General features: G+C 45.5%; 1 protein-coding gene across 1 annotated transcript in view; it reads left to right on the top strand.

Moving 5' to 3' along the window:
* The window catches only part of SLC6A2 (solute carrier family 6 member 2), an 821,078-nt gene extending 797,554 nt beyond the window's left edge, over window positions 1–23,524 (top strand). Inside the window, exons 14-15 of the mRNA XM_040328742.1 lie at window positions 18,170–18,241; window positions 23,116–23,524. Of these exons, the coding sequence (XP_040184676.1) occupies window positions 18,170–18,241; window positions 23,116–23,139 (96 nt within the window). The 3' untranslated portion in view covers window positions 23,140–23,524. The remainder of the gene's footprint in view (window positions 1–18,169; window positions 18,242–23,115) is intronic.
* The last annotated feature ends 518 nt before the right edge of the window (window positions 23,525–24,042 follow it).

The raw sequence follows: 24,042 nt of genomic DNA, 5'->3' as shown, positions 1-24,042 counted from the left end.
ACTCCCATCCACCCTCTCTCTCCCTCTCTCCCTCTCTCTCTCTCCTATTCATCTCATTATGCATGTCCCCACTTCCCCCTTTTATTCAGGCTGGCAGTGAGGAGAGGAGCTGCAGCACAGCGGGAGGGAGTACAATCCAGCGCTGAGATCCACACAACTGCACAGCCATTGACACCATAGCACAGCGCACACTGACAGCGCACAGCACACATTGAGACCAGTCTGTTCACAGTGCTCAGGCTAAACTGCTGGACACTTACATAGAGCACAAGGAGAAGAAAACTGCACAAACTGGAAGGCTGCCCCTCTCATGTCAGGGCAACTTTCAGTGAGCGCTGCACCGGAGTGGTAATTTTCGCAATCCTCCACCTCACACATTACTTCCTGCTCCCTGCTCTCTGCTCTCCAGCTACATTGGTCGGGGGAGGGGGGGCAGGCTCAGAGAGGTCATACTGTTAGGTCCCATGGCTTAATAAGGATTGTAAGGAGAGTTCCTGTGTACTGCTCTGTCTGTGCGCGGCTCACCAGACTACTTTTCCCGAGCATGCACCTTTCCTCTTCGGCCGCCAATCGCATCGGGACTCTAAGTGTAGGTACAGATTGGAGGGAGATTGGTCATGCAGCCCTGTCATCACTCGCCCCCAGCTTAAATTCACTCGCCAAATGCTAGTAGGCGAGTGGAAATTTTGAGGGCTGTCATAGTCATAAGAAAATAAAAGGACTATGTGTCACTAATAAAACAATTTATGTCAATATTCAGGCCTTTTGGGGCTAAAACCTCTGTTGAGAAAATCCAGCGTGTCTCACGCTTGGAAAGTTCTCGTACTCTATGTGAGCCTCTCCAATTAAATTTGAGGTGTTCTACCCCCCAGAACTGTAAGCCGGAAGGATCCTGGTTATGTTTTAATTTAAAGTGCCATGACACATTGTGATCTTTATAGCCCAACCGAATATTATTGATATGCTACAAAATCCGCACTTTTAGTTTCCTTTTAGTGCGTCCTATATAGAGCAGATTACAGGGACACTTCAGGGCGTATACCACGTAGTCTGTGTTACATGTCATAAATTGTTCGATTTTAAATTCTTGACTATTGGATGGGGACGTGAATTTGTCCATTCCCCTTATTGGTTTTGATACAGCTTGGCAGGCTTTACACTTTCTACATGAGAAAAAAAAAACTTTTTGATCCCAGAATGACTTTGGTCTCTTAGGAGGATCCATCACTTTTTTGACTATATGATCTCCATAGCTAGATGCCTTCCTGTAAATAAACTGGGGAACTGTACTACCACCCAGTCACCTTGTGCCATTGTAGCCAATCCCAAAAGGAGCCACTCCGACTCACTGATTGGGTTGACGCCCTGCTTAGTTGCCAAGCATCCAGCAGTTAAGGCTCCCTTTCCTTAAAGCGGAGCGGGTCAAGGGGCCTTCATTATTTTCACTGAATGACTCCACTTGTGTGGCATACAATGGTTGCACAGGGGTATTGTGATAGTTGAGAGATTTTTGTGCTGAAGCAGGGTACATAGGGACAAGTCAGCATAGAAAGACAGGCCAGCAGAGATGCGGCGCCCTTCTTGAATCTGGCCACTAATGTATCAGGAGCGAGCCATCAACCATGTACGGTCACATCTGGCGCTCCCAGGATGCCGGCCCATGGCTCCGCAGTGTGGGCTTTTTTTAACGTGTCCGCTGCAGACAATAGTGTTGCCATCTGCACACTTTGCAGTCAACGCATAAGTCGCGGTAAGCCCAACAATCACCCAGGGACGACCGCCTTGAGAAGACACCTGACCTCCTATCACCGAGCCCAGTGGGAGCAACACCATCAGAACCCACAAAGCATCTTCTCCTTCTCCTTCCCCTCTATGCTCACAATTGTCCTCCATTCCACCTTCCATCATGCCTTCCTCACGTTTTTCTGCGAAAAGGCAGGCTTTCGTGGCCCAAATTTTCGATCGTAAAAATAAGATAACCCTCTTGCCCAACAGTTGACCGCTGGCTTGTCGGAACTGATAGCCCGCCAACTACTGCCATAAAAAATGGTGGAGTCGGAGGCCCTTCGAAAACTTGTGGCCATTGGAACACCACAATGGAAGGTCCCAGGAAGGAATATTTTTTCACAGAAAGGCATCCCAAAGCTATATGGCCATGTTCAGCGGCAAGTGAATGTATCTCTGGCTTACAGTGTCAGTGCCAAGATACATCTGACCAGACACGTGGTCTAGCAAACCCGTGGCACCCATGTAGATTTGGTTTTACAGATACGGATTGCATGCAGGCCTGCCTCTTCTTCTCCTCCTCCTCCTACTCAATCCCCCCTCTCCTCCTCGGCTGACTCCTCATTTTCCGATGCTGCCGTCTCTTCCGCTGCGCCTCCCAAGATCCCCAGAACCTATTTGACATGCCAGATGAGACGTTGCCATGCTGTGCTGCGTCTGTTGTGCCTGGAAGACAAGAGCCACACTGGTCCTGCACTCCTTTCAGCTTTGCATTCACAGGCAGATCAGTGGCTAACACCGCTCAATTTGACAGTTGGTAAAGTGGTGTGCGACAACGGTGCCAATCTGCTGAGCGCGCTGAAACAGGGCAAAATGGCAAACGTTTTGAACTTGGTCATGCAGCGATTTGTTGCCAAATACTCTGGGCTCCAGGACGTCTTGCGGCAGGCCAGGAAAATCTCGGCCCATTTCAGAAGATCTTACACGGCCATGGCTTGCCTTGATGACATTCAGCTGTGACACAACCTGCCCGTCAGACGTCTTATTTGTGACTGCTCGACGAGATGGAACTTAACATTTTATATGCTTGATAGGCTGCTCCAGTAGAAGCGTGCAGTTAACGACTACCTGTACGAACTCTGCGGCAGGACAGGTTCTGGGGAGCTTGTTTTTTTTGCACCGCACCAGTGGCTGCTCATGCACGACTCATGCAGACTTTTGCGGCCATTGATGAGATCACCAAACTGGTCAGTCGCAGCCAGGGTGCCATCAGTGATATTGTATCTTACGCCTTCTTTCTGGAGCGTGCATTGCATCGTGTCATTGATCAAGCCATCAAGGAGCAGGAGCAGGAAGATGAGGAAGACGCAATGCTGGATGAATTCCCAGGGGGGGCTACTCCACCTGAGACAAGTCAACAACGGGAGTCTGAAGAGGAGTCAGAGGAGGATGGTGCCGGGGCGGAGGAGGAGAAGCAAGAAGAGCATGCTTTAAACCTTTCTGGGATCCCTGGTGTTGTCCGTGAATGGGGGAGGAGAACGAGGACGACATTATCCTGGATGATGAGCAGGAGCCAGGCCAGTACAGTGCTTCCAGTTTAGTGCAAATGGGGGCCTTCATGCTCCAGTGTTTTAAGAGGGACCCCCGTATAAAAAGCATAAAGGGCAAGGACCAGTACTGGGTGGCAACGTACTAAGGCTCCTAGTACAAACAAAACATGGCAGAAATGTTACCACCATCACAGAGGGCTATCAGAATGCAGCACTTCCAGGCCTTGCTTCGAGAAATGCTGCATTCTGCTATTGCGTCCGCTGGCAGAGGAATTCCCACTCACAGAGAAACCGTTTCGGGTACCAATCCAACAGCGCCTGCAAGAAGAGGGCGGTTTGAAGATGTCTTAGTCACTAATGATATGAGATAATTCTTTCAGCCGACCCATCGACAGCTGTCCTCCGGATCCAGCATCAGGGAACGCCTAGACCGACAGGTGTCTGACTACATTGGGTTAACGGCCGATGTGGACACACTGAGAAGTGATGAACCCCATGACTACTGGGTGTGCAGGCTTGAACTCTGGCCAGAGCTTGCACAATTTGAAATGGAACTGTTGGCTTGCCCCTCATCCAGTGTCCTGTCCGAAAGGACGTTCAGCACAGCAGGGGGGGGGTCGTGACCGATAAGCACACTCGCCTAGCTCACAACAGTGTTGACTACCTCACATTTATAAAAATGAATGAAGCATGGATCTCGGAGGAATTCAACACATGTGACCAGTAGACCATGTTTCATTAAAATTCTGGTGAACGCCTGTGGGCTAATTTTTTGGGCCTGTACTGGCCGACACTTTTTTCTGTATCCGGTGAATGCCTAATATACCACCAGCCACAGAATACAAAGTTGTTTGCTGCTCGGTCAACGCCTGTGGCCATGGGCTAATTTTTGGAGCCTGTAATGGCCAACACTTACGTCTGTATCCGTTGAATGCCTAATGTACCACCAGCCAAAGAAATACAAAGTTGTTTGCTGTCCGGTGAACGCCTATGGCCGTGCGCTAATTTTTGGGGCCTGTAATGGCCAACACTTACATCTGTATCCGTTGAATGCCTAATGTACCACCAGCCACAGAATACAAAGTTGTTTGCTGTCCGGAGAATGCCTGTGGCCGTGCGCAAATTTTTGGGGCCTGTAATGGCCGACACTTACTTCTGTATCCAGTGAATGCCTAATGTACCACCAGCCACAGAATACAAGGTTGTTTGCTGTCAGGGGAACTCCAGTGGGCTAATTTTTAGGGCCTGTAATGGCCGACACTTACTTCTGTACAGTGGCGGCTGGTGAAGTTTTAGGATGGGGGGGCGCAATACCCCGCCCTTCCACATTTGGTCCCTCCCACTTCTCATAAGCCACACCCCTTATATAATCCACCACTCCGTCCCCTGTATTCCACTTGCTTCCACTCAGTGTCAGGAGTATACAGCTCAGCGTCACAGCACAGAGTATACAGCCCCAGCATCACAAATCATGGTATATAGCGCAGCCTTACAGATCGGTGCAAACAAACTAAAATATGACACTGTTAGTAATGAAGGACTCGAAATGGGCAGGAGATTACTAGAGACTGCGGACATACTGCACAATTTTATCAGAAACTGCGGACATACTGCAAAAGATTAACAGAGACTGCGGACATACTGCACAAGATTACCAGAGACTGCGGACATACTGCAGGAGATTATCAGAAACTGCGGACATACTGCACAGGATTACCAGAGACTGCGGACATACTGCAGGAGATTACCAGAGACTGCAGGCATACTGCAGGAGATTACCAGAGACTGCGGACATACTGCAGAAGATTACCAGAGACTGCGGACATACTGCAGGAGATTACCAGAGACTGCAGGCATACTGCAGGAGATTACCAGAGACTGCGGACATACTGCACAAGATTACCAGAGACTGCGGACATACTGCACAAGATTACCAGAGACTGCGGACATACTGCACAAGATTACCAGAGACTGCGGACATACTGCAGGAGATTACCAGAGACTGCGGACATACTGCAGGAGATTACCAGAGACTGCGGACATACTGCACAAGATTACCAGAGACTGCGGACATACTGAAATAGAAAAAAAAAATTGAAATGTGTTGAATAAGTGGGGGGGAGAGGGGGGGTTGGATGCTGTCACCGAGGCATAGTAAGCAGCTGGTGTTGTGTGTGGTGTTCCATACAACATCATAGCAGGCAGGCATAGCTCAGCTTACCTGCTCCTCTCCTCGGTCGGGCGCACTGAGCTCAAGCAGTCCCGACGTCACTTCCTGTTTTGCCAGTGACATCGGAACGAGCACCCGCTCGGCGATATCAATACGATATCAATACTGCGATGGAGAACGCCACAATGCCATATTTTGGCTTCCAATGTAGCGCCGCGTCTGCAATCCCGTGATTGCACAGACGTGGCGCTACTCTTTCTGCACTGTGCCCGGCGTCCGGCGCGCGGACACAGTGCACATATGAGGCCCTTTTTTGGATTTTTTTTTTTTTTAAAGGGACCTGTTTAAAAAAAAATATTATTTTTTTTTTTTTTTTTTTTACTGACTGGGGGATGGGGGGCGGCGCCCGGGCGCCCCTATGGACGGGCCGCCACTGCTTCTGTATCCGGTGAATGGCTTAATGTACCTCCAGCCACAGAATACAAAGTTGTTTGCTGTCAGGTGAACGCCTGTCAGCTAATTTTTGGGGCTTGTAATGGCCCGGCACTTACTTATGTATCCGGTTTTTCACTTAATACTTCTGGTAGGTCAGTGTCCATGTTGTGGGACCATTTGTGCACAGCTAGTAAGTATTTTGTGGCTGCAAATATGACCTGCAGGTTTTTAATATTCGCCTGCCATAAAGTCAATGGGGCCCTCGAACTTACGGTTCGCGGACATTTGCGATCGTTCGCGGTTAGTGTTCGCGAACCGTCCCGTGGGATGTTTGTCCATCACTAACCCTGACCACAACACTTTGTATTCTTTGATGTACCATTGCATATTTTTGGTTGCTGGTCTTCCGGTTTACAGGGGGTAGTGGTCAGGAATCCACAGAGTACAGAAAGTGCAGTATTCAACCATATTTAAAGTACTTCAGAATCCACTGCTAAGGTTCTTTAGGGTCAGTAGGATAAACCATGTACCATGGGCGACCGTTGCTGATGCTGGCAGCATCAGAACTGTTCTCTTTCTAGTGAAGGATTTATTTTCAATAGTGCAGAATGGGCAGAGAAAATAATGGCCCAGATTCAAAGAGATTTGCTCTTTTTTTGCGGAGGCACAGGGCAACGATTTTGCCCTGCGCCCCCGCAAATTTGCGCCGCTGCCCTCGATTCACGAAGCAGTAGCTCCGTAAATTGCGAGGGCGCGCCGGCAAAATTGCCCGGCGTAAGCGCGCGCAATGTAAATGGTCCCGCCGGTGGCGGGAATCATTTAAATTAGGCGCGTTCCCGTGCCGAACATAAAGCGCATGCTCCGTCGGGAAACTTTCCCGACGTGCATTGCGGCAAATGTCGTCGCAACGACGTCATTTGCTTCAAAGTGAACGTGAATGGCGTCCAGCGCCATTCACGATTCACTTACGGAAACAACGTAAAATTTGAACGTCGCGACGCGGGAACGACGGGTATCCTTAGCATTGGCTGCGCCTGCTATTAGCAGGAGCAGCCTTACGCTAAGCATGCCGTACGGAAACGACGTAACTTGCGTACGCAGGGCCCACGCAACAATTGTGAATCGGTGTTGGTATGCAATTTGCATACTATACGCTGATCACAATGGGAGCGCCCCCTAGCGGTCAACGCAAAAATTGCAGCCTAAAATCTGCGTGGCATAAGAGCCTTATGCCACGCAGATTTTAGGCTGCAGTCGGCGTTACGATGTTCCTGAATCAGGAGCATTCGTAACGCCGGAGCAAGTAAGCAATTGCGCTGCATAACCTATGGTTACACAGGCGCAATTGCTTCTTGAATCTGGGCCAATGTATGTAAGTACACTTGCCTTGGATTTTTTTTTTGACAAGATTACTATAAGGCCGGGTACACACGAGAGGATTTATCCGCGGAAACGGTCCGGGGGACCGTTTCCGCGGATAAATCCTCTGGCGGATTTTGATCTCATGGTTGTACTAACCATGAGATCAAAATCCCTGCGGAATTCCGTCCGCGGTGACGTGTCGCGCCGTCGCCGCGATGATGACGTGGCGACGTGCGCGACGCTGTGATATAAGGACTTCCACGCATGCGTCAAATCATTACGACGCATGCGGGGGATGGATTCGGACGGATTGATCCGGTGAGTTTGTACAGACCAGCGGATCAATCCGTTGGACTGGATTCCAGCGGATCGATTTCTTAGCATGTCAAGAAATTTTGATCCGCTGGAAATCCATCCCTGGGGACAAAAATCCGCGGAAACAGATCCGCTGGATCGTACACACCAGGGGATCTATCCGCTGAAACCGGTCCGCGGATCAATTCCAGCGGATCGATCCTCTCGTGTGTACGGGGCCTAAGACATCTAAACTCCCGTGCCCCCCTCATCACAGTCACTGAAATTGAGCACCCAATATAACTCGCTGGTAATGCTGCCCCCTTCCTCACAGACAATCAACACTGCAGCACCAGTCTATAAATCAACATCCAGTAAGGCCTGGTACACACGATAGGATTGATCCGCGGATACGGTCCGCCGGACCGTATCCGCGGATAAATCCTCTGCGGATTTTAATCCGATGGAGTGTACACACCATCGGATCGAAATCCGCGCCGAATTCCCATCGCGATGACGTGTCGCGCCGTCGCCGCGGCGACGTGCGCAACGCTGTCATATAAGGATATCCACGCATGCGTCGAATCATTACGACGCATGCGAGGGATGGGTTCGGACGGATCGATCCGGTGAGTCTGTACAGACCACCGGATCGATCCGCTGGTGCCGATTCCAGCGGATAGATTTGTAAGCATGTCTACAAATTTTTATCTGCTGGAAATCGGAAATATCCGCGGATAAATATCCGCTGGAACGTACACACCAGGGGATCTATCGGCTGAAACCGATCCGCTGAGATTTTTCAGCGGATGGATCCTCTCGTGTGTACGGGGCCTAAGGCTGGGTTCACACGTATGCAAATTGGATGCGGGTTTCCAATTCGCATAGAAGGAGAATGTGACTGGCTCTCTAAGGATCCAGTTCACATATCTCTGGGTGGCTGTGGCACACACTGCACAGAAACGCTGTGCATCTTTGGCTCCATTTCAGGGCCGAATTCAGGCAAAGATTCAGCCCTGATTTGTCCCTGAACCGAAGAATGGGGACACACAGCATTCCTGTGTGATCCGCAGCTGATTGCAGTGTGAACTGAGCCCCATACGTACATTTTTACTAATCTCAGAGGCAGCTTAGAAATGGATACATGGTGTGGCACATGCTGGCGGCAGAAGAAAACCCATTGGGAGCTGGTCCAGGACAGGTGTAAACCACTGGTGCAGCCTGCATGGAGGCAGTGCTAAAAGGGTGGAGCATAATGTATTGTACATTGTAATTTGTAAAGGATTTGAGGATAAGGGCTGCCTACAAACAGGGGATGGAGCCACAGGTGGTCAGCAAAAACAGTTGCGGAGCATGTGCCCAAGATTATAGATGCCCTAACTCCACCGTATTTTCCAGCCTTTTATCGTCTCAGAACCTCTTCATCTAAGAAATAGACACAACTCACTGTTGTAAGTCTGCACAAATGTACAAAGGTGTCTAAAACATTTTTCATTTTACCCACTGCTTGCTATTCCAGATAAATAAAAAATGTATTCTTTCTAAATAGGGGCAAATGTTCGGGTAAGCATTGCGTTTAGGTTTAGAGGTTAAGGTTAGAATTGGGGATTAGGTTTAGGATTAAAGGAAAGCAATATACCCGTATTTGCCGGTGTATAAGGCGACCGGGCGTATAAGACGACCCCCTAATTTTACATTTTTTTAAGATTTTTTGCCTGTACTCACCATATAAGACGAGGCTTCATATTTCTTCCTTCTGGAGCCATATTCTTCTTCATTCTTGCTGGAGCTGGAGCCAATCACGGCGAGCAATGTATTCTATTAATAAATACAAAGCCTGCTTGGATTGGCAGAGGCTGTAACAATATCAGCCCACGCCTCTCTGACTCTCAAAGCCAATCCGAGCAGGCTACTGTATGTAGCCTGCTCGGATTGGCAGACATTGTTACTCCAATCTGAGCAGGCTCTGTATTCATTTGAATACATCGCTCACCATGATTGGCCAAGCGGTGTATACTGTATGTAGCCGAAGCTACAAACAGTATTACCGCACATCCAGCAGGCATCCGAGCAGCTGACCCGGCGTATAAGACGACCCCTGCTTTTTGGCCATTTTTTTTTAAGTGTTAAAGGTAGTCTTATACGCCAGCAAATACAGTAATACCGGAAGTACAGTCGCATACAGTAGAGAAAGTGAGGAGGATATATAACGCCAGTCACATAATTTGTAGCACAAAAATGTTTCAAGCTAATAGTTTACAGTAGATACAGTGCAAGAATTGAAAGCTCATATCCCTCTTTACTTATTATGGGCCAGATCCACAAACAGCGGTGCAAATTTAGTTCTTCAAAACTTATGTCATTTAAGTTACGGCGCCCTAATTTGGTATCGTAAGTGCCGTATCCACAGCGCATTTGCGCCCAAATTTGCGCCAGCGTAACTTAAATTCCGAGGCGTAAGGCGGTCTTATTGCAAGTGGGAAGGAAGTGGGCGTGCTTCATTGTAATGAGCCGTGACCCCATGCCAATGAGGCGCCGGCCGTACTGCGCATGCGCGCACGAATATGGACCTCACTGGGCATGTGCAGAACTTGGCTCGGCGCAATCAGTGAGATAGGTAAAAGGCCAAGCGTACTTAGTTTGAGGATCGCCCTGTGTATAAAAAGCCCCAGTCAAACACACTTCCCTTGCAAAAGTATATCCCAGTGTTTCCCTTCCTAGAGCAAGTTCTGCTCTGAACGTTTGTTGGTGTTTGTTGGTAAGTTGTGTTTGTGATAAAAGTTTTTGAAGAGTTGGAGAGTATAGTTGGTGTTTGTTTTTGCTAAGTGTAGTTTCTGATTGTTTTTTTGTGATTGTATTATCTTGTTTTTTTTTTGCCTGTTTGTTTTTGAATTTATATTAGCTGTCTGCTTGTGTGTTTAGATTTTTGTTTGTTTTTTAAGTGAGTTTTTTTGTTTGTTTGTTGGGTGTGTATTTTTGTTTGTTTGTTGGGTGTGTATTTTTGTTTGTTTGTTGGGTGTGTATTTTTGTTTGTTTGTTGGGTGTGTATTTTTGTTTGTTAGTTGGGTGTGTATTTTTGTTTGTTTGTCCGTTGAGTTTTTTCTTGTTGCTGGGTGGTGTCTGTGATGGCCCCCAATCGCAGGAAGCTCAATTTTACCCTGGGAGAGAAGCAAATTCTTGCTCGGGGCATCGTCCGATATGGGCGTTATCTGCATGTCCCTGAGAGCCGGAACACCCCCCGGCCAGGAAGAAGGAGATAATTAAAAAGATCACGGATCAGATCAATGCGGCGGGGGGGGGAGACCAGGACCCCCGCTGGCATACAAAAGAAGATAAACGATCTTAAGAGCCTGGTCCGGAACAAGATGGCAAGGATCAATGCCCATACCACGGGCACTGGAGGAGGGGGACCCTGCCCCGTCGGGCTGACTGAGGAGGAATGGGCAGTGGCCCAGTGTTTCCACCCACAGCAGGTGGTGGGCCTGCCTGGCTATCAATCTGATGATCCTGTGAGGACAGGTAAGTTTGTGGTTTTTCTTTCTGGTGATTAGCATGTGTGGGTGGGGGAAGGGAATATGTGCCAAGTGTGTGGATCCTCAAACCTGTGATTGTTTTGTGTCCTCCACAGATGGCCAGGAGGTTGCAGGCCCATCAGGCCAGGAGGTTGCTGGCCCATCAGGCCAGGAGTCTGCTGCACCACCCCCAAGACAAGAGGCTGCTGATGAGTCCCAAGAAGGGCAGGATTCCCCAGGGGATGGGAGTGGCCAAACATCCCCTCATGAGGAGGTTGAGGGGGAGGAGGTTGAGGGGGAGGAGGATGAGGGGGTGGAGGAAGAAGATCTGCAGCTTGGCCGGGAAATCCTTTTGGCCTTGGATTTTATGACCCTTGAGGCTACCCCTGAGGCTGGCACCAGTCAGGCCACCATCAGGGGTAGCCCCTCCCACTCCTCCACCAACAGGTCTCAACTCACAAGGGTCACTCTCTCCCCTCCTCCAGGGCCGCAAGACTCAGCGGCAGGCAGGATGGCGACCCAGGAGACCAGGGGGGTGGCCGAGCGTCTGCCGGTCAGTCTGCTGAGGGACAATGCCCGGCAGACCCGCACTCTGGCTCAAATACAACAAAAAGTGACCCAGATGGAGCACAGCCTGGGTGTAATGAAGGAGGCACTCGGTGATGTGGCCACCAACTCAGTGGCGGTCATCACATGCTTGAATGACCTGCAGGCCGCCACAACAGGTGTGGCCCAGGAGGTGAGTGCCCTGACCCAGGCTGTGCAGGACAATACCAGGTCTGGCCAGGCCAATGCGGCTGCCCTCACTCTCTGTCTTACAAGGATAGCAGTGGCCTTGGAGGGCAGGCCAGCAGGAGGACAGTCACCAGGGGAGGCTCCTCCTTCCCCTGCTCACCCCCCCAGGAGGATTCTCCTTCCCCTGCTCACACTTCCCCCCATGAAGATACTTCCTCCCCTGCTCACACCCCCCCCAATGAAGATCCTCCGGTTGGCCGTGCCCGTGGCCAGCCCAGCCGTAGCACTCGCCGCCGCAACTAAATTAGCAGGGATACTTTTGTTTTTTTATTTTTATTATTTATTTTTATTATTTATTTTGGTATACTGTACTTATGATTTGTCTTATGTGTGTGAATGATGTGGGGGGTGGCATTCCTGATAAAATAAGGGTGTCACCCTCAGTTTTGGTGGAGAAGGGATCCCCAGGACCAGGGAGAAGTGATCCCAGGTTCCTGAATGGTGTATCAATGCACAGTGACATAATTGGAGCCGTGGCGTGGCGTTACTGCTCCCAAGTACCAAAGGGGGGGGGTACTTGGATCTAATCCAATTCGATGTGCATGTGATATGTCTGTGCTAGGGACCACAGTGGTGTGCATTCATGCATTCTCATTGTGACATAATTAATGGGCGTTTACTGTGAAAAAAACATTCTCATTGTGACATAATTAATGTGCGTTTACTGTGAAAAAAAAAATTCTCATTGTGACATAATTAATGTGCGTTTACTGTGAAAAAATGCCTTCTGCGAGGCGTCTCCTGGCTGCTGTGCCCTCAGCAGACCGGGTAGAGTTGGTTAGGGGGGGATTGTCTGGGTCGGGGGTCAGGTCAGCACGTATGTCAATCTCCAGGCCCCTTCTCACTGCAAAGTTGTGCAGAATACAACATGCACCGATTATCTGGCACACAAAGTCTGGGGAATACAACAGTGTACCCCCAGACTTATCCAGGCATCTGAAGCGGGACTTCAGGAGCCCAAATGTGCGTTCCACAACTGCACGGGTACGAATGTGAGCCTCATTATATTTTTGCTCTCCTGGGGTTTGGGGGTTCCCAGTGCATATCCAGAGTCACCTGGAAGGGAAAAGACAGGAGGATGTTAGTCATGCATGTGCCCCTCGTGATGTCTGCATCATGGGGGGGGACAGTCATACCTGACACCCATGTCACTCACCAACCAGCCAGCTGTCCCCATACACGTTCAGCTCCAAATCTCTTGAGATGTTGGTCTGCCGGAAGATGTAGCTGTCATGGCAGGATCCAGGGAATTTCGCACAGACGTGCCATATAAGGAATTGTGCATCCACTATGACCTGGAAATTTATGGAATGCCAGTGCTTCCTATTACGGAACATGTGCTCTGTCTCATGGGGGGGCTGTAGTGCCACATGGGTACAATCAATGGCCCCGATGGTGCGTGGGAATCTGGCTATTTGGTAAAAATCCTTCATTGTCTTTATTCGCTGGTCCTCCTGGGTGGGTTTTTGGAATTGATTGCCCATGCATCTCAGTATTGCAGGGACTACTTGGTGCACACACCTGCTCATGGAGGATTGTGCCATCCCAGCCACACCTCCACATGTGCATTGAAAAGAGCCAGTGGCAAGGAAATGCAGTGTTGCCAGTACTTTGATGAGAGGCTGCACTGCATGTGAGCGTTGTGTTGGGCTGGTGAGATCATCCTGTAGGATTCTGGTTAATTCCAGGATGGCTTCACGGTTGAAACGGAAATTGCGGAATACCTCAGAAGCAGTCATGCCAAAGACATCTTGGCGTCTGCGGTATACCCTCTCCTGTGCCTTCCTCCTCCTCCTCTGTTCCCTCCTCCTTCTTTGCGCCTCTAAAGTAACGAGTGCAGTTAGGATCATGGATGGCCCTGGCATGTTGGCAGACAGATTGTAGTCCAGCAAATGTGTGTGCTCAGCTCTTCCTCAATGGTGTTGCTTCAGCAGACATTTACACGGCATGTGTAAAATTAGGGCTGCTTTTATAAAGTGTAACTTCCCGCCGGGAAACTAACAGGTGCGCACAGGGCGTAATCTACGGCGCACACACTTAATTTTGTGGATCGCCCTATCTCCCTCATTTGCATCTTTGCCTATCAAAAACAGCGGCGTGTCTAGCGTAATTAGCGCCCGAAGAAGCGCCGGTGTAATTGTTTTGGGTAGGACGGAAATACCGGAATTTCAGGCGTATCTCGTTTTGAGGATCAGGCGCAAAGATACGCGCCGTGTAAATTTAGAAATCTCGAGTTAAGTCGGCGTATCTCTTTTGAGGATCTGGCCCTATATTCTTAAAGGGTCACTAAAGGGAAAACATTTTTTTGCTGAAATGACTGTTTACAGGGTATAGAGACATAAAAGTTAACTGATTCCTTTTAAAAATGATTACAAATAGATAAAAACCAATCATATAATGTGCCTGCAGGTTAGTTTCACTTTTAAACTGGTTTCATGTTCCTGTGAACTAGAGAGACACACAGAACAAAAACAAACAAATCCAGGGCAGTGTTTTGTTTTTAAAATTAATCTGATTGGTTCTGTTAAGTTTTAGACACACAGTAATGACCGCTTAGACCACAGTGAAAAGCTCCCAGTACTGTGGTTATAAGGAAACAGGCAACCAGGAAGTGTGGAGATCACAGCAGAATTACAGCAACTTCAAAGCAAAAACGAACAATAAGGACATGAAACCAGTACTGCAGTAAGGTAAAGGAAGCTATTTATCTAAAAAAAAAATTCCTTTAGTGATCCTTTAAGTCTCATACACACAGGCTTAAAGTGATTGTAAAGCATTTTTTTATTTTTTTAATAACAAAAATGTCATACTTACCTCCAGTCCATTTTGCACAGAGTGGCCCCGATCCTCGACTTCTGGGGTCCCCCGGCAGCGCTGATAGCTCCTCCCCGCACCGTATAACCCCCTAGGAGAAGTGCTGTCCCGGGGGGTTACCTTGCAGGCGCGCTCTCGAGTCCAGCATTTGCGTCCATAGATGCAGAATGTAGGACTAGGCCCACCCCTGCCGCCAGCATCCACGTCAATGGCTGCGCTATCAATATATCCAATCAAGAGGCGAGAACCCCGGGCAGAGAGGTATAGCGCGTCTCCACCGAGGGATCAAAGGGGGTCAGGTGAGTAAAACAGGGGGGCTAGGGGGCCGGTCACTGTCAAAAGTTTTTTTACCTTAATGCATAGGATGCTCGAGAATGGATTTACATCGCTGGAATTTTTTTTAATTTTTTTTTACCATTTTTGACACTTTTTTTGTGAAATGGTAGGGGTACAATGTACCACAATACCAATTATAGAAACAGCAAAAACACAAAACAAAACCCTCCTGCACTCTGGTGTTTCGCCAAACCGGGTACAGCAGTATAGTCTAACGGCAAAGTCTGAAGTCTTGCAGCCCTCCACAGAACAAAGGGTGTTCATAAGGCTAAAACAAAAAGAAAGGAGGGCGCACCGACCTTGTGCATTACCACTTAAAATTCTAATTAAAACCAGAATAAAAAGCAATGGTCCTACTCACAAAATAATTAAATGTAAGCGCTTTTCAGACAGCTGGACTGGACCTCACAGCACCTGCCAGTAGAACTTCAGACATCTAAATGGCTGATGTGTTTCTGGGGTATACCCCCTTCTTCAAAGCCTAGATGGTCCGTGATACCTCTCTCCTGCTGCATGTCCTCCTTAATATAGGCATATGTGTGTATGCACATTTAATTACAATTTTAAGTGGTAATGCACAAGGTCGGTGCGCCCTCCTTTCTTTTCTTTTCTTTTCTTTTTTCACGTTACCAATTCACATGGGGGTCCCCTTTGTTAAAGAGGGCTTCCAGATTCCGATAAGCCCCCCCGTCTGCATACATCCACAACCACCGGGCAAGGGTTGTGGGGATGAGGCCCTTGTCTCCATCAACATGGGGATATCCTCTCCATGTTGAGGGCATGTGGCCTGGTACGGTTCAGGGGGCTCTCTCTTGTCCCCCCTCTTTTCCTGCGGCCTGCCAGGTTGCGTGCTCAGATAAGGGTCTGGTATGGATTTTTGGGGGGACCCACACGCCATTTTTTTTGGCGTGGGGTTCCCCTTAAAATCCATACCAGACCTGAAGGGCCTGGTATGGAATTTGGGGGGACCCCACACAATTTAAAAAAAAATTGGTTAGGGGTTCCCCTTAATATTCATACCAGACCCAAAGGGCCTGGTAATGAACTGGGGGGAGAACCCATGCCGTTTTTTTTTACAATTACTTTTATTTGTATTGCTCGGACCCCGATAATTCATTATAGCCACGAGCAGTTTTAAATTACTTTTTTTTTCCTTTAGAAATTTCATTTTGTGCAGGGACAGTTCTAAGCACGGGAAAATGTGCCACTTTACAGGCATACTATAGACACCCCCAGGTATAAAACTTAAAGGAATATTTCACTTTTATTGTTTTACTTTTAGCATCATTAAAAATCACTGCTCCAGAAAAAAACTTTTTTTTGCATTGATACATGTCCACTGGGGCAGGACCCAGGTCCCCAAACCCTTTTTATGACAATAATTTGCATATTAACCTTAAAAATTAGCAATTTTGATTTTTCATGTTTGTGTCCCATAGACTTTAACAGTGTTCGCGTGTTTGAACACATTTTTTTGCCTGTTCGCATTTTCTGCTGCAAACCGAACCCGGGGGGTGTTTGGCTCATCCCTACCAATCAGCTTCTAACTTCAGCTTTTTCAATTATGCTTTTACAATAAGGCCCAGATTACACTGGTGTGACATGCGCTCCGACTTTGAAAGTGTGATGTTGCATGACATTTAACCACTTCCCTACCGCCTCATTGTGAAATGACGGCGGCAGGGACCCCTTCTCGATCCGGGTGGATGTCATATGACGTCCTGCGTTCCCCGCGATCTAGGGCGCGCGCGCCCGCGGCGACGCTCGTGACCCGGCGCGGGTGCCCGGCGGCCGGGATTGCCGCCGGGTGCCCGCGATTGTCGGTAATCACGGCAGGAGTGTGGATGTGTGTGTGTGTAAACACACACATCCACCTCCTGTCAGCGGTGAGGAGACCAATGTGTGTTCCCAGTACAGAGGAACACACATCGGTCTCCTCCCCTTGAGAGTCCCCTCCCCCCTACAGTTATAACACATCTTAGGACACATATTAACCCCTTCCTTGCCCCCTAGTGGTTAACCCCTTCCCTGCCAGTCACATTTACACAGTAATCAATGCATATTTATAGCATTAATCGCTGTATAAATGTGAATGGTCCCAAAAACGTGTCAAAAGTGTCCGATGTGTTCGCCGCAATGTCACGGTAACAGTAAAAAAATCGCAAATCACCGCCAATACTAGTAAAAAAATTAATAAAATAAAAATGCCATAAATCTATCACCTATTTTGTAGACACTATAACTTTTGCGCAAACCAATCAATATATGATTATTGCGATTTTTTTTACCAAAAATATGTAGAAGAATACGTATCGGCCTAAACTGAGGAAAAAAAATGTTTTTTTTTTTAAAAAAAAATGTGATATTTATTAAATTAAAAGTAAAAAATATTGTGTTTTTTTAAAAATTGTCGCTCTTCTTTTGTTTATAGCGCAAAAAATAAAAACCACAGAGATGATCAAATACCACCAAAAGAAAGCTCTATTTGTGGGAACAAAATGATAAAAAAATTGTTTGGGTACAGTGTAGCATGACCGCGCAATTGTCATTCAAAGTGCGACAGTGCTGAAAGCTGAAAATTGGCTTGGGCAGGAAGGTGCGTAAGTGCCCGGTATGGAAGCGGTTAAAAAAAATCGATGTTTACCTATGAGAGCCGTCTTAACTGGTCCAACTTGTGTCAGTCCGACTTTGGAAAAGGTTCCTGCACTATTTTGGTCCAACTTCTCTCCAACTTCAGCCCATGAAATTGAATGGAAGTCGCATCCAAGTTGGATCCTCATCTTAATTGTGATTTAAATATGATATTACAGGAAGATTACACAGGCATTCCCTGAAGTTGCTTCCTAGTCGCGTTGAATTCACACAAAAATCGCCTGGCAAACTTGCGCGACTTTCATGTCGGAGCAGTGTGAAACCCGACCTAAAACCTAGAAGCTGATTAATTACTATTCACAGCTGCACCAGATTCTGTGAGCACCAATTTTTAGTAAGTCTCCCCCATGGTCTTTGCCTATTTGTAGAGGAATTGGTTGTTTGCATTGTCTAAATGAATGTACTGTATATGAATGTTTTATTATTACCTAAAAATGAGTTTATATTATTGTATTCAATATCTGTAACATTGTTACTTCTCTAACATTTATATGTACATCTACCACTTTTTGTTTGCTTTTTAGAAGCTTGGATACTGTATCACCCCAGAAAACGAATATTATCTTGTTCAGCAAGGAGACATAAGGCAGTTTAAGGTGGGATTGAAACTAGTTTTAAAGCTATTTGAGCTTAATTCCTCAATTGATATTACTTATTGCATGCTCAGTGTGGCCTGTAAAGCTAGATTCTCACATTCAAAGAGGAACAAGTTATAGGTGCTATTAATACAAGGAGTTTTCAATTTTTCTTGTATTTAAATCCCAAGCTTTTTCAACTTGGGCAGGGAATACTTAAAAGTTGTTTTTTTTGCCATCTACAGTATTTCCCATGTGAGAGATTGTTATTAATTTCTTAACCTGTAGATACAATGCTGCTGACTTTTAATAATTGAACACTCACCTGTAACAGGATCCAGCAATGCACTGAACCCTGGCTCGTATCCCCCTCCTCTCCGCCATGCTGGTATCACTACTGTGGGTGCCTGCACACTGTGACTAGCCATGTCCCAGATGATTGTCAAGAGGGAAACTTCCAGTGCCTCGGTGCCCCGGGAGGAAGTGGGAGCTGAAACCCTCTAAAAGGAGGGTTTCCGCCCCCCCCCCCCAACCCCCAAAAAAATGACATGCCAAATGTGACATGTCAGGGGGTCACCTTCCCTTAAAGCGGAAGTTCAATTTTTGAGTGGGACTCCACTTTAAATCCCATTTTAGACAGTTGTCACCATAACAAGTAACCCCTTTGGAAGATGATCCCTCTATTTTGTTCTAGTGACAACTGAGACGTTTAGATTTTTAGGGACTTCATGTGCCAGTTGCAATGGTCACCAGGACAAATAGGGAGGGCACATTTCCCCAGTAATTTCATTTAGAATTTTGTACTTCAAAAATGTAGTTCTCTGGCACCTGATGATCTAGAGGTTTACTGTCCCTTTTACTAGTTTGTTTGGGCCAAGTTGGCCCAAATTAACCATTTTCTACACTAGCAAGTATGTCTGGGCATGCTGTATAAACGGTATGTAGCCTCAACTACATACAGTACTGTATACAGTAACAAAGAAAAAGTTATTGCGCATACCCCAATACCTAACCAAACTAGCTGCGTCTCAAAGATGTCATACAACATCAGACAAATATGGAACAGAAGGGAGTCACGCTTCTAAGATTGTGAGAAGACATACATTAAGTGTCTATAAAATAAGTGACAACTATTAAATGATTTAAAGTGGTAACATAAATGTTCATGGCACTATCGATATGACATAATTAACTCTAGTGCAGAAAAAATATATATGGAAAAATAAAAATATGAAAAAAAGCAAAAAGATTTAAATAGTCCCAAAGTATGTTAATGAAAACAGCAGTAGATCCCAAAGTGCAAAAAGAAATCCACAGGCGTAGTGATCAGTAAAGACAGGAGACCTCCACCCACGGGTAACACTGACTCTTACCGCAGGTCAAATTAAAATCAGCATAACACAGATATCCAATTTCCACTGCAGGGCTAGATTCAATCCTTTCCTCTCCCAATGAAGTCTCAATGATGTATATCCCCACTCAGTAATGGCCCAATGTGGAGTTCCAAAGCATATAAAGAAAACCAAAGGGGAGCACAATAGCGTAATACTGTATGTAGGTATTTATTGTAAACAACAGCAGATTGCGTACTTACATCAATCTCTTTAAAAATAAGCGTGTATTGGGCATAAAAACACAGCCGGCCGGACTGTGGAAAAGCGTGCGTCCCGAACTTCCGGGTCCTCACACGTGCAAACGCGGTGACGTCAGAGCGACTCCTCCCTGCGTTTGCACGTGTGAGGACCCGGAAGTTCGGGACGCACGCTTTTCCACAGTCCGGCCGGCTGTGTTTTTATGCCCGATACACGCTTATTTTTAAAGAGATTGATGTAAGTACGCAATCTGCTGTTTTTTACAATAAATACCTACATACAGTATTACGCTATTGTGCTCCCCTTTGGTTTTCTTTATATGCTTTGGAACTCCACATTGGGCCATTACTGAGTGGGGATATACATCATTGAGACTTCATTGGGAGAGGAAAGGATTAAATCTAGCCCTGCAGTGGAAATTGGATATCTGTGTTATGCTGATTTTAATTTGACCTGCGGTAAGAGTCAGTGTTACCCGTGGGTGGAGGTCTCCTGTCTTTACTGATCACTACGCCTGTGGATTTCTTTTTGCACTTTGGGATCTACTGCTGTTTTCATTAACATACTTTGGGACTATTTAAATCTTTTTGCTTTTTTTCATATTTTTATTTTTCCATATATATTTTTTCTGCACTAGAGTTAATTATGTCATATCGATAGTGCCATGAACATTTATGTTACCACTTTAAATCATTTAATAGTTGTCACTTATTTTATAGACACTTAATGTATGTCTTCTCACAATCTTAGAAGCGCGACTCCCTTCTGTTCCAGTACTGTATACAGCCTTTTGTTCCAGCAGTGAGACAAGAGCTTCCTATCTCAGTCGGAAACAAAACTAAGTCTGTCTAATCACTGCTCAGCCAATCATTGGCAGCTTCATATTCTCTAAATACAAAGCTTCCTTTGATTGGCTAAGACAGGAATCAGAACATTATCCACCATCCAAAGCTAATCAGAGGATGCTTTGTATTCATTCAGAGAACACAAATCTCCAAACTAAATCATTAGAGGAACAGTAAACTTGGAGAGCAGCTTTAGGCTTCATGTACACGGGACGTTGTTCAACCTCTCCTAAACTATTTAACTTGACAGCTAAAAACCGACATCTAAAAATGGCCGTTTAGCCGCATTTACATGCCACGTTTAGCCATGTTTAAAAAAAAAAAAAAAAAATTTTTTTTTTTGTTAAAATGAAAAACGTCTGTAAACAAAATGCTGCTAAATGCGAGTTACCGTTTAGCCCAATTGGCGCTTGAAATACCTCTAAACAATGTACTGATACGATAACATAGAGGAGAGTTCAGGAGCAGTTGAAAAAATGCCCAATTGCTCCTAAACGTTTGTTACCCAGCAGCAGTGTACATAAGGCCTAAAGGTGTATTTCCACTTTTGCAGTCAAATTGGAGAAAACTCCACTATATGTTTGGAATGTGTTCCTATTTTTACAGCATACCAAAAATATATATATATATTTTTTTAATAAGCCTTACCTTTTTTATGTTTCAGATGAAAATGTGTAATGACTGGCAGCTGGCATTTTTTTTAGCTAGGTCAGCATAATCTGTCCCAATAGCTGGGCTGGGAACAGGCTCCAGTTGTCATTAACCTTTTGTTAAGGCAGACAGAAATCTATCAGAAGTGATGAGATATCATCCGCCTGTAATATACAGACAGGGTTAAGCCGGCCATAGATGGTGCAATTTGATTCCCTTGATACCCCCATCAACCCTGACTGTATTGATGGGGGAATCCCTCCCCTATTGTGCTATTGTGCTCTCTTAAGTTGTACTATGTGAATGGGGATATGTTGACATATATAATGTAGGTATAGTATTTTCCGATGCAGCTTCAAAAGTGGAAATACCCTTTACACTAATGAAAAGTTATCATGCATTCCCAAAGTACTCCATGCCTTGGTACAGAAACACTGTTGGCCTTTAATATTAAATAAGTAAATAAATAAATACAATGAAAAAGATCCAAAGTGGTGTGTATATATATAAAGTGTTATGAATAAAGATATACATTTAAACCCATCTCCAGCACTTTGTAAAATAAAAAAACAAGCTCTCATTGTAATGCTTACCCCAGAACTTGCCATTGCTCTGTGATTCAGCATTGGGAATATTCCTGGTTAAATTACACTTCTTCTGAGCCCAAGGAGTTGAGCACCTGTCCTATGGGGAGGCATAATGAAACTGACCAGGCTCACAGCAGATTGCTGCAAAGAACAGCACCATCATTACATTGTGCCATTCTTTTCAGGACCCCCTACTTTCTAGAGGAAGAAGAGTGAGAAGGAGCATGAGGAAATGTGTCCAGCCTGGAGTTGGGCTTTTAATTTATTAATTATTGCAAAATGCAATATATTGTGCAAAAAAAAAAAAATTCAAATTCAAGTGAATTAACTTTCTTTGTGTGTCCATACAGTCCAAATCAAATAAATGTATGAAAAAACAAATACGTTATAAAACCATAGGAAAAAGTTCACGTGACCATAAATTATATAAAATTTAGGTATACAATAAATATGTAAAAATATGAAAATATTAATATACATATATTTGTGGAATTATTAATCGTATATAATAAAATAATTATATAATAATAATTGCACATGATTTTTGCAGGAATTTTTTATTAATTTTTTTCTACAGGAACTTGCAAACATTGCACCTGCATTCAGGGGATTGTGGGTGCAATGTCAGGCTCCTGTACACTCTCCCTTCAGCTGTCTGTCCAAATCTCCATACGTGTTTTCAGTTAGAAAGCTGGAGGAAGAATGAATGGACTACGAGCACGTTGATTTGCGCACTTGTAGTCTATTCAAAAATACAAGTCCGGCAGGCACGGTGGCAGACGGGACTTATAGGTTTATTCGTTTAAGAAATCTCTGAAAATAAATGACGTGGCTGTGTGGGCAGAGCCCCACACAGTTGCACTAATTTTAAATGTGACAGCAACTAAAGGAGAGAGGAACCACAGCCGGCTGTCATTGGGGCAGGGGGTTCAGGGGGTATAAGTTGGTAGTGCTTTGGAACGCTACATGTTCCACTCTAACTTCAGGCGTAACATGTAACCTAAAAGTGATTTTAGCCTTTAATTTTAGAATATGTTATTTCATTCCATAAATATATTTTATACCGCCAATCTGATGCTATTGTAAATGCCACCCCTACCATTTCCACCAGAAAGTTACCATACTTGCCATAAATTACTTAATAGCAATATTGTAAACCTGTTTTTTTTTTTAAACCACAACTATTAGTTATCTAATCCATGACATGTGTTTTATTACAGCTGAAGCACTGGCTGTCTTTATGAGAAACAAGACAGAAGACAAAATAAAGTATTAATACTTTGGACTAGATCAATTTGAAGATACAGTTGACTATTCAAAATGACGTTGGTTATTTGTTCAATGCATCCTTTACATGATTTTTATTCTTATATCACAATGTTAACTTAAATGTCTTCAGTCAGTCTGATGTTAGTGATAACATAATATGTTTGCTGAGATAGGTTAAATTGTTCTGAATATACATTCTGCAGTTGTTTCATTAGCCGCCATATTAAAACTACCTCTATAATTTGTCTGTAATGTACAGTTTAATGCAATTACTGCTTTTTTGACATGTAACTTACATTATTATTATTATATACAGCTATATTCTTTGTTTAAATTATACAAGAAAACCTTTTTTCTGAACATTGAGCGTTGATTTCGTTATTGCGTCTGTTTGTTTTCATATGTTGATACTGTTATGTGTTCCAAGAAAAACAGTTGTCCTATAAGAGCCGGTTCACACAGAGGCGGCACAACTTTGGGGGCGACTCGGCAAGGCGATCTCAAAGCAACTTGAGAGGCAACTTGCAAAATGACTTCTGTATTGAAGTCAATGCAAGTCGTCCTGAGTCGCCCCCAAAGTAGTACAGGAACCTTTTTCTAAGTTGGACCGACTTACGTCGCTCCTATTAGAATGGTTCCATTGACTACTGCGGACCGCGACTTGTCAGGCGGCTGAGTTCCCTGACAGGTCGCCCCTGTGTGAACCGGCTCTAAAAGTATCTTTATTCCAGGCTGGAAACTAATCACTAAGCCTTTGAAGGGGTACAATTTTTTTTTTTCCTAAATAGCTTCCTTTACCTTAGTGCAGTCCCCCTTTACTTCCCTCATCCTTCGATTTTGCTTTTAAATGTCCTTATTTCTTCTGAGAAATCCTCACT

This window comes from Rana temporaria, chromosome 11 (genome assembly GCF_905171775.1).
Source record: "Rana temporaria chromosome 11, aRanTem1.1, whole genome shotgun sequence".
In the NCBI taxonomy this organism is placed as follows: Eukaryota; Metazoa; Chordata; class Amphibia; order Anura; family Ranidae; genus Rana; species Rana temporaria.
The sequence above is the reverse complement of the archived record's forward strand: the minus strand, read 5'-3'. Positions and strand labels throughout refer to the sequence as shown.